The 16,901-nt window shown below is 40.4% G+C and overlaps 1 protein-coding gene across 9 annotated transcripts in view; it reads right to left on the minus strand.

Moving 5' to 3' along the window:
• Nucleotides 1-16,901, minus strand: part of PCCA (propionyl-CoA carboxylase subunit alpha) — a 432,698-nt gene that overhangs the window by 284,143 nt on the left and 131,654 nt on the right. For all 9 annotated transcript variants that reach the window (XR_016212709.1, XR_016212708.1, XR_016212710.1 and 6 more), the window contains one exon: nt 9,871-9,907. Coding sequence is in view for 6 of the 9 variants with exons in the window: in XM_070048637.2 (XP_069904738.1) it covers nt 9,871-9,907 (37 nt within the window). In the remaining 3 variants the exon portion in view is untranslated. The remainder of the gene's footprint in view (nt 1-9,870; nt 9,908-16,901) is intronic.

A 16,901-nucleotide genomic window follows, 5' to 3' on the forward strand; every position in this document is an offset into this window, starting at 1 on the left:
ATTGAGTTATGTTTATTTCAGTTACATTTCCTGCCAGGGATCCACCCCATGTTGGAGTGCCTAGGTAACCCACCTCTGGCTCCTTATACCAGTTCCCAACTAATGTAAACCCTGGGAGGCAGCAGTGATAGCTCACATACTTTTCATCAAATCTGAGAGATTCTAAATGAAAACATTTATAACCACTGACCACAAAGCAATTAAGCTACAAATCACTAACAAAGTAAAAATTTAAATTTTTCAGTCATTTAAAAATACACAAATAAATGAGTCAAAAATTATAGTGAAACTCTAAAGAAACTTAGAAATGAACAGTCATGAAAAATGGTACAAAATTAGGAACTAGGGTTCCGAACATTCCCCCAGCTGCTGGGAGTACTGGTAACCAACAGCTGCCTTGTCCTCAGCTTTCTGCCTAGGGCGGCAACCCACATCTGGTGGTTAGCATGGAACTATGATAGACCAACCAGTGCTCAGAGTTCTCTGCAAGATTCACTGAAACTTTGGTTGAAAAAACAAGCTAAAAGGGTCGCTCATATGGGACAGTGGGTTAAACGGCCACCTATGAAGCTGGCATCCCATATGAGCACTGGTTCAACTCCCAGCAGCTGTCTGCTAAACACACCTGGGAAAGCAGAGGAAGGTGGCCCAAGTACTTGGGACCCTGCCACCCATGTGAGAGATCTGGGTGGAGTTCTAAGCTCATGGTCCCAGTGTTGTTCAGTCTTAACCTCTGCAGCCACTGGGAGAATGAACCTTCAGATGGAAGATCTCTTTGTCTGTCGCTCTTTCATATAAATAAAATAAGTGCTTTTTTAAAAGCAAGCTAAAATAAATAATACATAACATTCCTGATTTGGTAGGGAAAAGCAACTGTACCTTATGAAAAAAATGATTTTATTGGGACTATCTGCCTTTATTCCAGAACATACAAGATACTAGATCCCCCACTGCTCCAGGGATCGAGCCAGTGCACTTCAGTGTATGGATTAGAGCCACAGGCAAGAAAAGAAAGGAAGTTTCCAAACAAAAACCAATGGTTTTTCACACTACAACATATTTCTGCATTACTGCCTAAAGCTTATGCAAAGTATTCTGAAAAAAAAAAAAGGAATAAAAAAGGAAAAAGAAAAGATGCTGAAGAATAACAACAATAAAACAAGACCAAGTAGATGAGAGAAACAAATGGAAAGGCAGAAGGAGCAAATCTAACAGTAAATATGGAAAGAGAACCTGTGAAATTATGTGTCAGTCAACTGTGTATGTTAAAATAATAAAAGAAAATAAAGGCATCCAATTGATGGTGAGAAAGAAAGAAGAAAAAGGCCACAGAACACACAGTCCCACTGGCAAGAGTATCATCCTAGCTTCAAATGACAACAATACTTCAGTAATAGGAAAATAGCAAAATGAACATCTCATTCTTTAACAGCTTTCACAAAGAACATTCTAAACAACATTTTCTTCAGCATAACTTTTCCTTAGGTAGTTTTTATTAAATCCCCCTAGATATTAAATATATCTACTAAAGACCAGATTGGCAATAAATTAGACTGAGGAGAAGCTGTAGGTTGTAATTTCTTTCAACAGTTTCTTCAAAATAACTTTAACCACAAGAGTCATCCACAACACATGAAAAAGTTTCCAAGCAGCATGAAATAGAAGAAATAAACAATTTCAGGCTTAGCCAAGTATTTTAATTATGGTTAAGTATGAACAATTTGCTCTCTTAAGTAAATGGCACAAGTGAGTTTATTTTTAATGTTATATTATGCCAAAAGGAAGGTGGGACGCACAGGCACAGGCAAGCAGCCAGCATGGAGAAGAAAGGATCCTGCAGCCCCTACACCCTGATCAGAGGCGGGCAGACACTGAGCCCAACTTTCAGAGAACCTGAGTTCTCTGAGTCCCAGGTAAGCGTAAAGGCAGTAAGTTTCAGCTAAAGTCTCTCTTACAGTTGAGTCTCAGAATCCTAAAACCTTCTGGCCAGTGCCGTGGCTCACTTGGCTAATCCCCCGCCTAAGGCGCCAGTACCCTGGGTTCTAATCCTGGTTGGGGCGCCAGATTCTGTCCCTGTTGCTCCTCTTCCAGTCCAGCTCTCTGCTGTGGCACGGGAAGGCAGTGGAGGATGGCCCAAGTGCTTGGGCCCTGTACCCGCATGGGAGACTGGGAGGAAGCACCTGGTTCCTGGCTTCGGATCAGCACAGCACGCTGGCCGTAGCGGCCATTTTGGGGGTGAACCAATGTTAGGAAGCCCTTTCTCTCTGTCTGTTTAAAAAAAAAAAAAAAAAAAAAAAAAAAAAAAAAACTAGCTAATCAAGTAGTCAAGGCCCTTTCCAACCTGACCTAAGCATGCCTTTCAAAAAAAAAAAAGAATCCTAAAACCTTCCACTAGCTCAGCCTACTGAACACAGGACAGCCTACAAGAAGAACTGATTCGCTAACCCCAGATCATTCCGTTTGTTTCAATTACCTATTTGTTGAGTTTCTCAAGTGTTGCTTAGTATTTCTGTTTCCCCCCCACACACACCATTTCCATCAAGAAACCAGAAATTAAAGGGAAAAGTGAAGAAATTATAGCTAAATTATGGTCCATAAATACTGTGAAAGAACTTCAGAATATGTGATTACTTCATTTCTACACCTGCGCATACATTTTGGGAGGGGGTCAGAATATGGAGGAGTCTGAGGGCGTGGGAGAACTCCAAGAAGCACTGGGACTGAATGAAATCCTCCTACCACCTCAGTCCCTGAAAGCTGTGTATTCACTTCTATGTGGGTTCACTCACTGGATAATCTCTTGCTGAAATATATGCTCTATAACGGGCATTGCCTTAAACACCAGAAACAGAAAAGTAACACATGGTCAATTTTACTATAAAATAACCAAATGAACATAAAATAATCTTTTGCAAAGATAAATACACTTCATTTCTCCCAGAGAATCACATACTGTTTTCAGAAAAGAGCAATCTGTTAAAATAAGGGAACAGTTCCATATCAAACTCAAGTCCTGGGACCACTGCAGAGCAAGGCAATGCTGTGACACAGCACTGCAGGCAGTGTTATCCTATTCTTAGTGATCTTCTGTCCAGATGTCCCATCCATTACTTACAGTGTGCCACTGATGTCCTCAACTATTGCTGTGCAACTGCCTATTTCTCCTTCAGTTCTGACAATGTTTGATATTATCTTCTGAGGATTTTTGGGGGGTGCATGTTTATGTAATTAATATGTAATGTTCTTCTATGTCTCTTATAACAGTTTCAGAGTTAAATTCTATTTTTTTCCTGGTATTAGCCACCCCACCACTCTTTCAGTTACTGTTTGCATGGGATATCTTTTTCCACGCTTTTACTTTCAACCTATTTATGTCTCTAAATCTAAGGTAGGTTTCTTGTAGATAGCATATAGTTCCATCATATCTTCTTAAATTCATGAAATATTACTCCTTACAAACACCATAGGGATAAATTTAAAAAGGGGGGGGGCAGGTATTCGGTGCATCAATTAAGACACACTGCCTGGTTTCAAGCCCCACTCCACTGCGGATTCCGGCTTCCTGTTAATGCACACACGTTAATGCATACATGGCAGGTGACAGCCCATGAAGCTGGGTTCCTGTCACCCACATGGGAGACCAGTTATGGTGCTCCCTGCTCCTGGCTTCAACCTGGCCCAGCCCCAGTCGGTGCATGCATTTGGGGAGCTAACAGTCTGATGGGAGCTCTCTATGTCTATGTGTCTCTCTGCCTCCCAGACTGTTTTTGTCTTTTCTTCTCTTTGCCTCTCAAACAAAAAAAAATAAAATAAGAAATGTTCGCAAAGATGTGAAGAAACCAAAACCTCAAATATTCCCGATACGAACATAAAATGGTTTAGCCACCATGGAAAACAGTTTCAGAGTTGCTCAAAAATTCACCACAGTCCTATAACCCAGCAATTCTACTCCTAGGCATATACTCAAAATAACAGAGCACAGGTACTCAAACTAACACAAGCACACACAAGGTCACAGCAGACAATAGCCTAGAGGTGGAAACACCCAAATGTCCATCAATAGATGAATAAACAAAATGTGATGTGCCCTTACAATGGAAACTCACTCTTCAGTCATAAAAGGAAATGAAACACTGATACAAAGTAGAAAGAACATGGAGAGTGAATCTTAGCCACACTTCTAAGTGGAAGAAACCAGACACAAAAGCTATACTTCCATTTATATGAAATATCCACATTAGCTAAGTCAAATTAGTGGTTGTCAGGAGCCAGGGAGAGGGAATAATGAAGATGTCATGGAATTAGACAATGACGACGGTTATACTACATAGTCTATGTATTTAAAAAAAAAAAAAAACCACTCATTTATACATTTTGAGAGGATGATTTTATAGTAGTTAAATTTTATTTCAAATTTTGAAAACCTAATTTTTAGTATAAGAATTCAGAACAGGTTGCTGCCGGGGCTGGGGAACTTGGGAGGGCCGAGAGAGGACTCTTTGGGGTAACAGTAATGTTTAATATCTTGGTGGGCTTTGGAGTTACACAGCTGTACGCATATCCAAAATTAGCAACTAAAGACTTTACATTTGTTCACATTACTGTATGTAACTTTTGCAATAAAATAACAAAAACTCTACAAATAATGAACTCATTTAGTGACATGTATGTTGAAGTATTCAGTGGGACATGTACTGGTATGGGCAATTTACTTTGAAATACAACAAAATTAACACATGGATAGACAAGAAATAAAATATAACAAAACATTGACAGGAGAATATTGGTACTGGGTATAAACTATAAAATCTTTTAAAATGCAGTACAACTGAAATCTTTCAAAATAAAATACTGAGAAGACCAGCGCTGTGCTAAAGCCACCACCTGCAGGGCTGGGGTCCCAAAGGAGAACAGGTTCTAGTCCCCGCTGCTCCAATTCCCATCCAGCTCCCTGCTGATGGCCTGGGAAAGCAGTAGAAGATGCTCCAAGTCCTTGGGCTCCTGCACCCACGTGGACTGGTCCAGCTCCAGCCATTGCAGCCATTTGGGGAGTGAACTAGCAAATTAAAGACCGACCTCTCTCTCTCTCTCTCTCTCTCTGCCTTTCTCTTTCTCTCTCTTTCTCCATCTGTAACTCTGCATTTAAAATAAATAAAAACAAGATAAAATACTGAGAAGGAACAAGGTAAATATGTGGAAAGATTTAGAATTTAAGACAAAACAACTGGGAGGCACTGTTAGAGCATTTTCTCTCAAAGACATGATACTTAAGCCAAGATGTAAGAGGTTGCAAGGAGTCATCTCTGTGAAGATATCAGTAAGAATCTTCCAGATCCTTCTGTCTCCTCCTCCAAAAACATCTCAGCCTAAGGCCCTGAAATTTGGTGTGTTTAAGCAAGCCACTGTGACTGAAGTATAGCAGGCAAGGACGAAGAGTATACAATGAGACTGGGGAGAAAGACAGGGCCAAATTTATAAGGAGTTTGCAATCAGGGTAAGGGATTGTGATTTTATCTAAGTGCAAAGTCAAGTCATCAGCAGGTTTAAACCACAGAAGGGGTAGGATGAAATGTTTGTCCTTGTCTTTGAGAAACTTTAAAATATTGACTGTCTGCCATGTCAAGATTGGCTTTGAACTGTGTGAAAAAAAGAGCTAGAAACACTGTCACAGTAGTCACTGGAAGAGCCAGTGGTAGCATGCAGCAGAGTGGTGGTGGTGAAGACGGTGAGCAGTGAGCATGTGATACGTTTAGCATGGAGAACTGGCAGTACACTGAGGGGTTCCCAACGGGATGACGAGACAGGATAGGTCCTAGGTTATGCCCTGAGTGACTGGGGCAGCACGCAGCAGACATAGAAACTGGGGGAAAGGGCCAGTTCTATGGCATAGTGGGTTAAACCTGTGTCTGTGGCACCAGCATCCCACCTGGGTGTGTGGTCATGTCCCAGCTGCTCCACTCTGGGAGTTTCTGTAGTGACTGAGAAGGGGTTCGTGTCCCGGTTGCTCCACTTCTGACCTAGCTCCCTGCTAATGTCCTGAGAAAGCAACAGAAGATGGCCCAAGTCCTGTGGTAACTGCACACCCATGGGAGACCAAGAAAAAGCTCCTGGCCCCTGACTTTGGTTACAGCCCAACTCCAGCCCTTTGGGAAGTAAACCAGCAGAGGAAAGACCTCTCTCTCTCCCTCTCCTTCTCCCTCTCCCTCTCCCTCTCCCTCTCTCTACCTCCTTCCCTCCCTCCCTCCTTCTCTGCCTCTCAGATAAATCTTAAAAAAAAAAAAAAAAAAAAAAGAGGGAGGGAGGGCCGGCACCATGGCTCACTAGGTTAATCCTCTGCCTGTGGTGCCACCATCCCATATGGGCACCAGGTTCTAGTCCCAGCTGCTCCTCTTCCAGTCCAGCTCTCCACTGTGGCCCGGGAAGGCAGTGGAGGATGGCCCAAGTGCTTGGGCTCCTGCACCCACGTTGATTCCTGGCTTCAGATTGGCATAGCTCCAGCCATAGTGGCCATTTGGGGGGTGAACCAACGGAAGGAAGACCTTTCTCTCTGTCTCTCTCACTATCTAACTCTATCTGTCAAAAAAAAAAAAAAAAAAAAGACAGACAAGAAAAGAAACTGGAAAGACAAGAAGAGAAACGGGTAGAAGCAGGTTTATAGGACAATGAATTAAAGAGTCAAAAAAACTTTTTTCAACATTTAAAGTGGCATGATTTGTGATCACAAGAAGGAGAGGCAAAGGAATAGAATCAGACTAATCTGAAAAAGACAGTTTTTAGATTTAGTTTCTCGCCCTTTCCAGAATCAATTTTGACTTGATTGTATTAAGGACCTTTGCTCTAGCAAAAAGATCAAATTTAAATGGAAATCTCACTCACTGATTACTACTGAGATTACAGATAAGCTGGGATCAACAGCCCTGTATCTCTAAATTTAGAGGTCAAAGGATAAAATTCAGGAAGGACACATGATAGTCCAAAAAACAAACATACAGAAGTAACACATTAAGTTTTAACTGCCTTTCACCCCATCAGTGATAATAAGCTGCCTGATTTTTTTACTCCGCTTACAACATGCTTAAGTATTTTATATTATTTTTACACAAATTGATGAGTCAAATTTCAGTTCTCATCCCATAATTCCATCAGTTTAGCCCAAGTATGAGAAAATCTGTGGTTGCTGGAGCAAAGAAATCTGAATTTAAATCAGTAGCTCTGTGACTCTGAGCAAATTACATTATCACTTCTACTCCTTCATTTCCTATAAATGTAAATGAAAATAATTAAACCCAGCAATTAGCATTAGAAATAACATTTCCGAAGAGCCAGGCACATGGAAAACACACCATGAACAAGAGCTAGGGGCTGCCATTATGTGAAGGGCACCTAATTCATCACCACTCAGGACAGTTGGTTACCTACTCTGACAGCTTATATTCCTGTTTCCAGAAGAAAAGTAGACATGAAGGAAGGAGAAAATAAACAAAACCGTATCAACCTTATTTTCATCAGGAACAAAGAAGTACAAGAAAAAAATCTAGACATAGGTATGACACACAGACAACAGCAACTTACAAACTGACAGCCACAAAGGTTTGATTCTAATTTAGTTTAGAACTGGGGATCTATTTTCTAACGGATTCAGTGTTCAGTTCACCTCCTACAGGAACTCACAAAGGCCCACGAAAATCATAACATAGTTAAAAAGTGATGAATTCCAATAAAAATAGAAAAAATAATCGAATCACCAAACAACACAGACAACTGAAAGGTCTTGATAATACACAAGTCAGTTTAAGTTGGGAGTTTCTGTGGTGACTGAGACGGGCTTCTCAGGAAATTTCAAAAGCTTTACGAACGCTGATAACCCTGGTTCATTACTACGTTTTATTTCACCTCAAATTTTATGGAATCCCTTCTTTCAGTATTAGCAAGCCATGGGCACTCTTATACTTAACAGACTGCAGTCATTTATTGCTCAAATGAGAGGGAATAATAAGTGGGAAAATATAACAGAGACAGAAAAGAGGAAGGAATCATAAATTATGTGCCTAAGAATAAAGGAGAGATTTTGACAAGACGAGAAAACCACAGTAGCAGAATACCTGAAAAGAAGGAAAAGTAAAGAAATAAAATGTGGAGAGGGAAAACAAAGTGGTATCAACTGCTCAGACTGAGGCCCTTCGTGATCAACTGGTGTCTTAGAGTCACAGGTTATAAAAAGCAGCAGAAGGCAGGAGAGCAAGCAAAGCAATCCACAGTCTGCCACTTCCACAAAGGAAATGCCGAAGGTTCATAATTTAACATGAGGCACAGTGACATAATTCCAGACTTTTTAAATCTCTTTTTATATCTCTAAATTCCTCGCAATATTGTCTTTGCATATAGATGCTTTTAGGATAATAGCATTACTATGTCTTATAAGGTAGATAGTCATAGCTAAACTAGAACTAGGAAGAGGACTTTTTAAAGAATTTGATAAATATTTTAGAAAAGTCTCCTTAAAAGCCAGCAGACATGTTATGTATCTCTGAAGCAATGAAGAATGCTAATGATTTCAAACGACAGATAGAAATTTTTTACTTTCTCAATAAAGAGACCATAAAATCAGTTCCATGTGGTCAAATTTATTTAGCAATCTTCCTGTGTAGTTATATACTGAAATTTTTTCTGAAACTGTTAACAATTCTAATGAAATGATTAATGAAGACATGTTGCAATCAGATAAAGTAAGATTTTTCTATGGTCTGGACATAAACTCAGGACGTTTTTGCAAAACAAATAAACAACCAATAGAACACAATTCATAATGAACAAAATCAAAATAATTTAGCCAGACCCAATTAGAAAGAGAAATGTCAACTGACTTTTCAGATCACTGAGAACTGCTAAGTAGCCTGTCCCATTCACAAAGACTACACTCACTACTGCAAGTGATCACATTGAGACCAGTAAGATATTTCTATAACTATCAACTACATGAACTTTGCCAAACGAAACATTCTCCAAATGTGGAAATAATCAACCTTAATAAGGAAATAGGACTACTTTGTGTGGGATGCTAAAAAACTGGGACCTAGAAGCCTAAGAATGCTGTAAAATGTTGTGAATCTTTGATTACTAAGCATATCCTAATTTCTCTCACCTATCCACAAATTTCTGCCAAATGAATACAAACACTGACCGACTAATACAACTGTAAAGTTTTTGACAGCATTGCTAATACATGATAAGAGTATACCCTTAAACATGTTAACTAGCAGACACAGAAAATACAGTAATTCTCACAGGCACCAGGAATATTTTTTTAAATTAAACAGTTGGAAAACACTTACATAATACAATTATACTTAAATCAGTCAAGTACAACACTCATTAAAATGTCCTTCAATTTACCTTTCACTCCAATTTAGAATATTCCATTCTAATCTTCTCTTTTCTATTTTCTCTCTCCTAACAGGATTACTGAATTGATAATTAACATCTTAAGAAAAAGCTCAAACTTGAAGAATTTTATCAAATGTGGTATCTTCATTTTAATTATATGCATCATTTATGTACATAAGCCCCAATCAACTACCTACATAAAAATTTACATTGTTTCCAAACTTAAGAATGCTTAAGATAATTCCTTCTTTGAATTAGCCAGTTACTTCATCTTCCAAAAAAGCTAGAGGTCAAATTTCTCTTTAAGATCCACTTTAATAACAGAATATGGTAATTCAACTGATAAATCTTCTAGATCAACAAGTAATCAGAAACCTAAAACTATTAAAATATTATTTGCTCTATGGGAATTACTTATTACACGTTTACTCAACCGTATCTGCTGAAAGACACAGAGACCCTACCAAAGTTAATTTAAGAACTTACCAATTTCCCTTGCAATTCTGACAGCTTCATCTGCATCCTGTAAAAGCAGGAAATGAGACCCAACATTAATCCCATGAGGCATTGCACAATGTCTTTAGGGCAGTCATATATTGCACTACTGTCTCCTCTGATTCATTTAATGTTCAATTTTACAACCTTCTAACCCTTTTCATTCAGAGAAATGTAAAATTAATACCATAAGTGGAATGTAAATTCTACCTCATCATTATTATATTAAGAAACTCAAAGCAGTTTGAAATGGGCTGGCAGGAAGCACTACCAGAACTGCCAATGATTTGGTGCAGTTGCTGGAGTTTAATGGCAGAATTTGGATGTTTACAATCAATACCGAATCCTAAATCAGATCATTAAAGCTTGTCGGCGGCCAGCTCATTTCTTTCTCTGATATTTATGTATTGTGTTTTCCTAGATTCTGTCAGCAGGGGGAGTTGATTCACTATTGTTTGGGAGGAGTTCGATTGATTTTCCAGAAATAAAAATTTCGAGAATCTATAAGAATTATCAATTTTTTAAAAAATCCCATTGATATTCTCAGCTTTTATTTCTTTTGGGGGGGCGGGTATATTTTAACCTCTTACATAAACTAAAACTTTTTATGTAAGAGTAAAAAATTACAGAAAGCCAAGGAAAGAAAATTCCTGTACATATAAGAGTTAATCAATATAAGAATTAAGTACTGCTAAATATCAACCAAGACAACGTTAAGTAGGTGAAAAGACAAAAAACTGTCCTTGACTCTCATTGGCTCTCACCTAACACCCCCAACACAGAACACTCCAGACACATTTCCCCATGTAACAATACAACAGTGTTGAAATCCAAGCCTCCTTCAAAGTTTATTTTTCATAATTCAATGACACCAACTAAACTACCACAAGGACTCACAAATCTGTTTTGAAACCATTAGCTGGAGAGTATGTCCAAATTGTTAGAAAACAAGTGACTCAATAAACACTGACCTGAAACCTGGTATTTTTTAAGTGTTTAAGACAATACATTTAAAATATAGAACAACCATGTCAAAATCCTCCCACAATTGGGGGAGTTGCAGAGATGTTTATAACTGGTTCATTTATGTCTAATAAAAAAAATCTTCCTGAAAAGTCTTCAGTACCTAATAACATCCCATGAATAAGGAGGTTGGCAGGGGAAGTTGTCAGAAAAATTTAATTTCCTTTCATTAGCCAGTCTGCTCCACAAATAGGTGCTTGTTAAGTTCAAAGCAGTCCTGAAAGCGACATCAGTTTTAAGTCTTTTTTTTTTTTACTCCAAGCAGTCACATGTGCTAATGAGATTTTCCAAATAACAATTGTTTTCAAGTAAGAGATAAATCTGTACCTCCCACCCTACACCCCCCAAAAAACAGTTTACTGTTTTATTACACCTCACTGTTTTCACTGACTCTGCATTCTCCAAATTTCAGCTTAAAGGGATAAAAATCCATGAAAGGGGACATTTAAGAATGTTAGTGGTTTCCACACATTGGGTTGGAAAGTTCTTTGTCCCAGCCAGTGACAGTTATTGGAGAATACTTCCCCCTAATAGCCTCTCTGTCAGGAAGTGTTAAACCTGCCAAATGCCAACAATTAGTGCCTCTCCAAGAAAATACAGGAAGAGTGATGGCTGCCCAAGACTGGGTGATTCTAAGTCCAGAAGGGAACTTTGAAAGCATTCTCTTCTTTCAAATGTGTAACAGCATATTCATTCTGAGATATTCATTCTGAGACAGAATAAACTGTTACCTAAATGCTTATTCTAACAGGCAAGTTTCAAAGGCCAATTCATACAATTCCTTAGTCATGTTTCTTTACTTATTTATATGCACATGCTACAGATGTGTGTATATATAAAGATATATATTGAAACACAGCAAAACTTGTAGGTATGCTTTACCACAAATCCAACACTTCTATAAACTGCCACAAACAAGCCTATCTTTTTACCAATCGGTATGCTTACATTTTCTTACTATGTAAATCAAATACTACTAAATGAACTTTCACATAAAGCAAATTGTTTTAAAAATTAACTTTTTACTTCTCACTTATTCAAAAATAATTATTAGGACTTATTATGCACTAGACATTAAAAACATTATTGTCAGTATCAATGATAATGTACTAAATATACTCAGCTTCAATATGGTCTTTCTATACATTTATTTCTACTGTTGGGTTATATAAAATTACTTTCTGGGGCCGGCGACACAGCTCACTAGGCTAATCCTCCACTTGCGGCACCCCGGGTTCTAGTCCCAGTTGCTCCTCTTCCAGTCAAGCTCTCTGCTGTTGCCCGGGAAGGTAGTGGTCCCTGCACCAGCATAGGAGACCGGGAGGAAGCACCTGGCTCCTGGCTTCGGATCAGCGCAGCACGCCAGCCGTAGCGGCCATTTGGGGGGTGAACCAACGGAAGGAAGACCTTTCTGTCTCTCTCTCTCTAACTCTGCTTGTCAAAAAAAAAAAAAAAAATTTACTTTCTGGGAGCCGGTGCTGTGGCATAGCAGGTAAAGCTGTTACCTGCAGTGCTGGCATCCCATATGGGCACTAGTTCAAGTCCCAGCTGCTCCAAATCTGATCCAGCTCTCTGCTTTGACCTACGAAAGCAGCAGAAGATAGCCCAAGTCCTTGGGCCCCTGCACTCATGTGGGAGACCTGGATGAAACTCCTGGCTCCTGGCTTCGGATCAGTGCAGCTCTGGCTGTTGCAGCCAATTGCGGAGTCAATCAGCAGATGGAGAACCTCTCTCTGGAGCGCACTCTCGCTCTCTCTTTCTCTCTCTCTCTCCTTCTCTGTGTAACTCTTTCAAATAAATAAATAAATCTTTAAAAAAATTACTTCTGGAGAGATAAAAAGCCTATATATCTTAAAATTCCACTGCACTGATAATATCACATTTTAACACTTCTTTATAAGATTATTAGTTAGAAAAAAATTTCAGTAAAACCGAAAGCACTAAAAAAAGACAGTCATTAAGAAAAAGGGTAAATGTTTAAAAAAGAAGTTCACATGAAAAGAAATCCAAGAGACTAATACATAAAATATTCTTAAGCTTAGTAGTGATTACAAGAATGCAAATTAAAACAACGACATTCATTTTCACCTAGGAAACTGAAGTTTCACAAAGGCCAAGAGTCATGACTTGAAGGTAAACAAGCACTTCTAATGTCCTAAGAAATAGTGTGTGTGTGTGTGTGTGTTTTTTTTTTTTTGAAGCTTTATTTATTTATTAGAGAGGCAGAGAGAAAGAGAGACAGAGACAGAGACAGAGAGAGACAGAGAGAGACAGACAGACGTTGGTTCACTCCACAGATGACTGCAATGGCCAGAGCTGTGCTGATCTGAAGCCAGGAGCCAGGAGCTTCTTCCGGGTTTCCCACATGGGTGCAGGAGCCCAAGGACTTGGGCCATCCTCCACTGCTTTCCCCAGCCATAAAAGAGAGTTGGATTGGAAGTGGAGCAGCCAGGACATGAACTGGCGCCCAAATGGGATACCGGCACTACAAGTGGTGGCTTTACTGGCTACACCACAGCGCCGGCCCACTACAGGTGGTGGCTTTACAGGCTACACCACAGTGCTGGCCCCTAGTGTGATCCTTTTTAAAAGACATTGTCAGTAGCATGCACACACAAAGAGATACAACTAAAAAATTATTTACAAATTGTTGGTGGTGTTTTAAGCAGAAAAAAAACTCTGTGAATCTAATAGGCCTCTAATAAGGAAATGGCACCACAAATGGTACATCTGTAAAGTAGAATATTACATAGTCTTTACAAAGAACGAGGTTAAGCCATATGTTCCCATTCACCCATTTATATTTTATATATCAATTCAATAAATATTCACCCAAAACAATACTGTACAAAATACAGTCTCTGCCTCATGGAGCTTATTTGAGCATGGTGAGAGAAACAAAACTGAGTAAACAAATCAAATGGTACTTGAAATAAATATGACATGGAGCACTATGGCAGAGAATAAAAAGGAAACCCTGTTTTAGACTGCCTGCACACACGCAGGCTTTCTGAAGCCAAAGTTAAAGTCGGGATAAAGCAGCATGCCGCCAGAGGAAGACCAAGGGAAGAGGACTGAGGAACGGAGGAAGCACACGCACAAAGCCACGTATCAGGAAGGCGCTTCGTATGCGCTGGGAGATGAAAGGTGGCCATGCAGCTGAAGCTGAAACACTGTAAGGAGAAGGCAGAGAAGGACAAGACGAGTGAGAGTGGGCACGGCCTGCCCTGGCCTCGTGGGATACAAACAGGGTCCCACAGGCCTTGCTTCTGTGCTGGAGGATGATGGCGCAGACTCCGGCTACCCTTTCAGAGGAAAGCTGTTACACACTAAAGATGAGCAAGACACACCGTACGCTGTGGGGAGTGAAGCGAGCTGTAATACGCACACTTCCACGATCTGGGGGGTGTCGGGGTGTGTTCCGGCACGGTTCCTCTGCTGCAGGCCTAGCTCCCGTGTGGCAGTGGTAAGAGGTGGTGGAACCTTTCAGAGGCAGGGTCTAGTGACAGGTGGTCGGATCAGTTAGATCACTGTGGGTGCCACAATCAGAAATGACCCTAGGTTAGTTCCCCAGAGTTGTTTCAAAAAGAGCAAGGCTTGCCCCAGAATCTCTCTGGCTTTCTATCTCTTGCATGAGACCACCTCTGTACTTAGTTCTCTTCCTTTCTCTCCCACCAAGTTGTGATGCAGCCAGGGTACCTGACCATAGGCCAGAAAAGACTGCCCAACACAGATGGGACCACCTAATCTTGGACTTTCAACCTCCAAACTGTGGGCTATATAAGCCCTTATAAAGCACTCAGCCTGTTATTTTTCTTAAAGCAACAGAAAACTAACAAATACTATGATCTTAGCTGCATTAAAACAGAAACAGACACTTGAAACCACATTAAAGTTCACACATGGATAGCGATAGGAAATGTCAGCTTGAGAGGCAGGCATCATGGTGCGGTGGCTGAGCTGGCCCACATCACAGTGCCTGTTCTGCATCTCAGCTTTGCTTCTAATCAGGTGTGCCACGGGAGGCAGCAGGTACTCGGGTCCCTGCCATCCACGCAGAAGACATGGACTGAGTTCCAGGCACTGGCTTTAACCTGGAGCAGTCCCAGCTATCGTAGCCATTCAGGAATGAACCAGTGAATGGAAATATCTCTCCCTCTCCCTTTCCCTCCCTCCATTTCTAATAAATAAATAAATCTTTTAAAAGCATTCAGCTTGAGTTACTGCTCAAAAGTAGGACTGCAGGGCCAATATTGTAGTACAGCCAGTTAAGCCATGGCTTGCAACACCAGCAACTCATTTTGGAGTGTTGGTTCAAGTTCCAGTTGCTCTGCTTCTGATCCAGCTTCCTAATGCATCTTGGAAGACAGCAGATGATGGCCCAAGTACTTGAGCCCCTGCCACCCACGTAGGAGACCAGGACAGAGTTCCTGGATCCTGGCTTTGACCTGGCCCAGACCTGGCCATTGTAGCCATTTGGGGAATGAACCAGCAGATAGAAGATCCCTCTCTCCCTCCCTCCCTGTCTTTATCTCTCTCCTTCCTTTCTCTGTCAATCTGCCTTTCAGATAAATAAATAATCTTTTTGTCAAGCAGGCTTAAGAGTTGGGGGAAAAGGGAAACCACTTAATATTATATACCCTTAGGTATATATGCCCATTTTTATCACAATGATCATAATTTTATACTTCATACAGACTTCACAGTTTAAAAATTACATCAGACAAGCTGGTAAGTTTTTCAGACTATCCAATTAACAACTGCCAAGGCTTCAAACCTTATCAAATAAACCAGTATTCCCCAAATCCACTTAAGCTTCTAATGACTTCCCATCGCTTTAAAACCAAACTCAAACTCCTTAACTTGGTTTTAGTCTTTGATCCCACCTGCCTAAGCCACCAGTCTCAGTTCCAGTCCCCACCTGCCCAGCACTTCAAGCCTACATCCAGATCCTGTGCTTAGCGTACTGAGAGGCAGACAGAATCAGACAGAAATTTTCTTTCAGTTCCTTCCATCAAAACAGCCCTTTTTAAAAAAAAGATTTATTTTTTCATTTATTTGAAAGGCAGAATTACAGAGAGAGAGAGAGAGAAAGAGAGATGGATCTTCCATCCCCTGGTTCACTCTTCAAATGGCCCCAACAACCAGGGCTGGGCCATTCTGAAGCCAAGAGCCTGGAATTTCTTTAGGGTCTCCCACATGGGTACAGATGCCCAAGCACTTGAGATATCTGCGGCTGCTTTCCCAGGTGTCATTAGCAGGGAGCTGGATGGGAAGTGGAGCAGTTAGATCTTAAACCAGCACCCACAGGGGATGCTGGTGTAGCAAGTGGCGGCTTAACCTGCTAATTCACAATACCAGCCCCCAAAACAGCTATTAAGACTGGCCACATACAGGGCCCTAAAGACACAGGAGGAAATAGGAAAGGTACCATCCCAGTTGTCTTGTCCCTTACAAGTACTGGAAACAGGCCTTAACTATGACTACACAGCAGCTAAGAAATGAGTATGTGATGCATGCCACAAAGACGTAGTAGCCAAGAGGGAAGGTGGCAATGGGGACCTTTGGTTCAAAATCAGAGTCCTGGAAACCTCATCAGGTGTGCTGATGAAAAGAACCTAACAAAAGACAACAGGATGAAAAGTATTCATGGTGGCTGCAGCCTGAAGAGTGAGGCCACAGAGTGGTTTTCTACCTTCCATCGCCTACCTACGCCATTAAAATGTACGCTCCTGAGGACCAGAGATCTCTTCCTGGTTGGTTCAATAACGTACTCCAAATGCCTAGAACTGTCTCTGGCAGTTTTTATATAAATCATTAAATGAATGAGTGATCAAATAAATGAACAAATGAATGAATATTCTGAGAGCAGGAGGGATTTGTGAAGTCCAGCTGGGACACAGAGGGTCCAGGTAAGAGAAGAGCTACCACTTTCTTTTTTTTTTTTTTTTTTAATATTTACTTATTTATTTATTTTGAAAGGCAGAGTTACAGAGAGG

Source organism: Oryctolagus cuniculus, chromosome 9, assembly GCF_051225735.1.
Source record: "Oryctolagus cuniculus isolate XC-2025 breed Fujian yellow rabbit chromosome 9, ASM5122573v1, whole genome shotgun sequence".
Classification (NCBI taxonomy): domain Eukaryota; kingdom Metazoa; phylum Chordata; class Mammalia; order Lagomorpha; family Leporidae; genus Oryctolagus; species Oryctolagus cuniculus.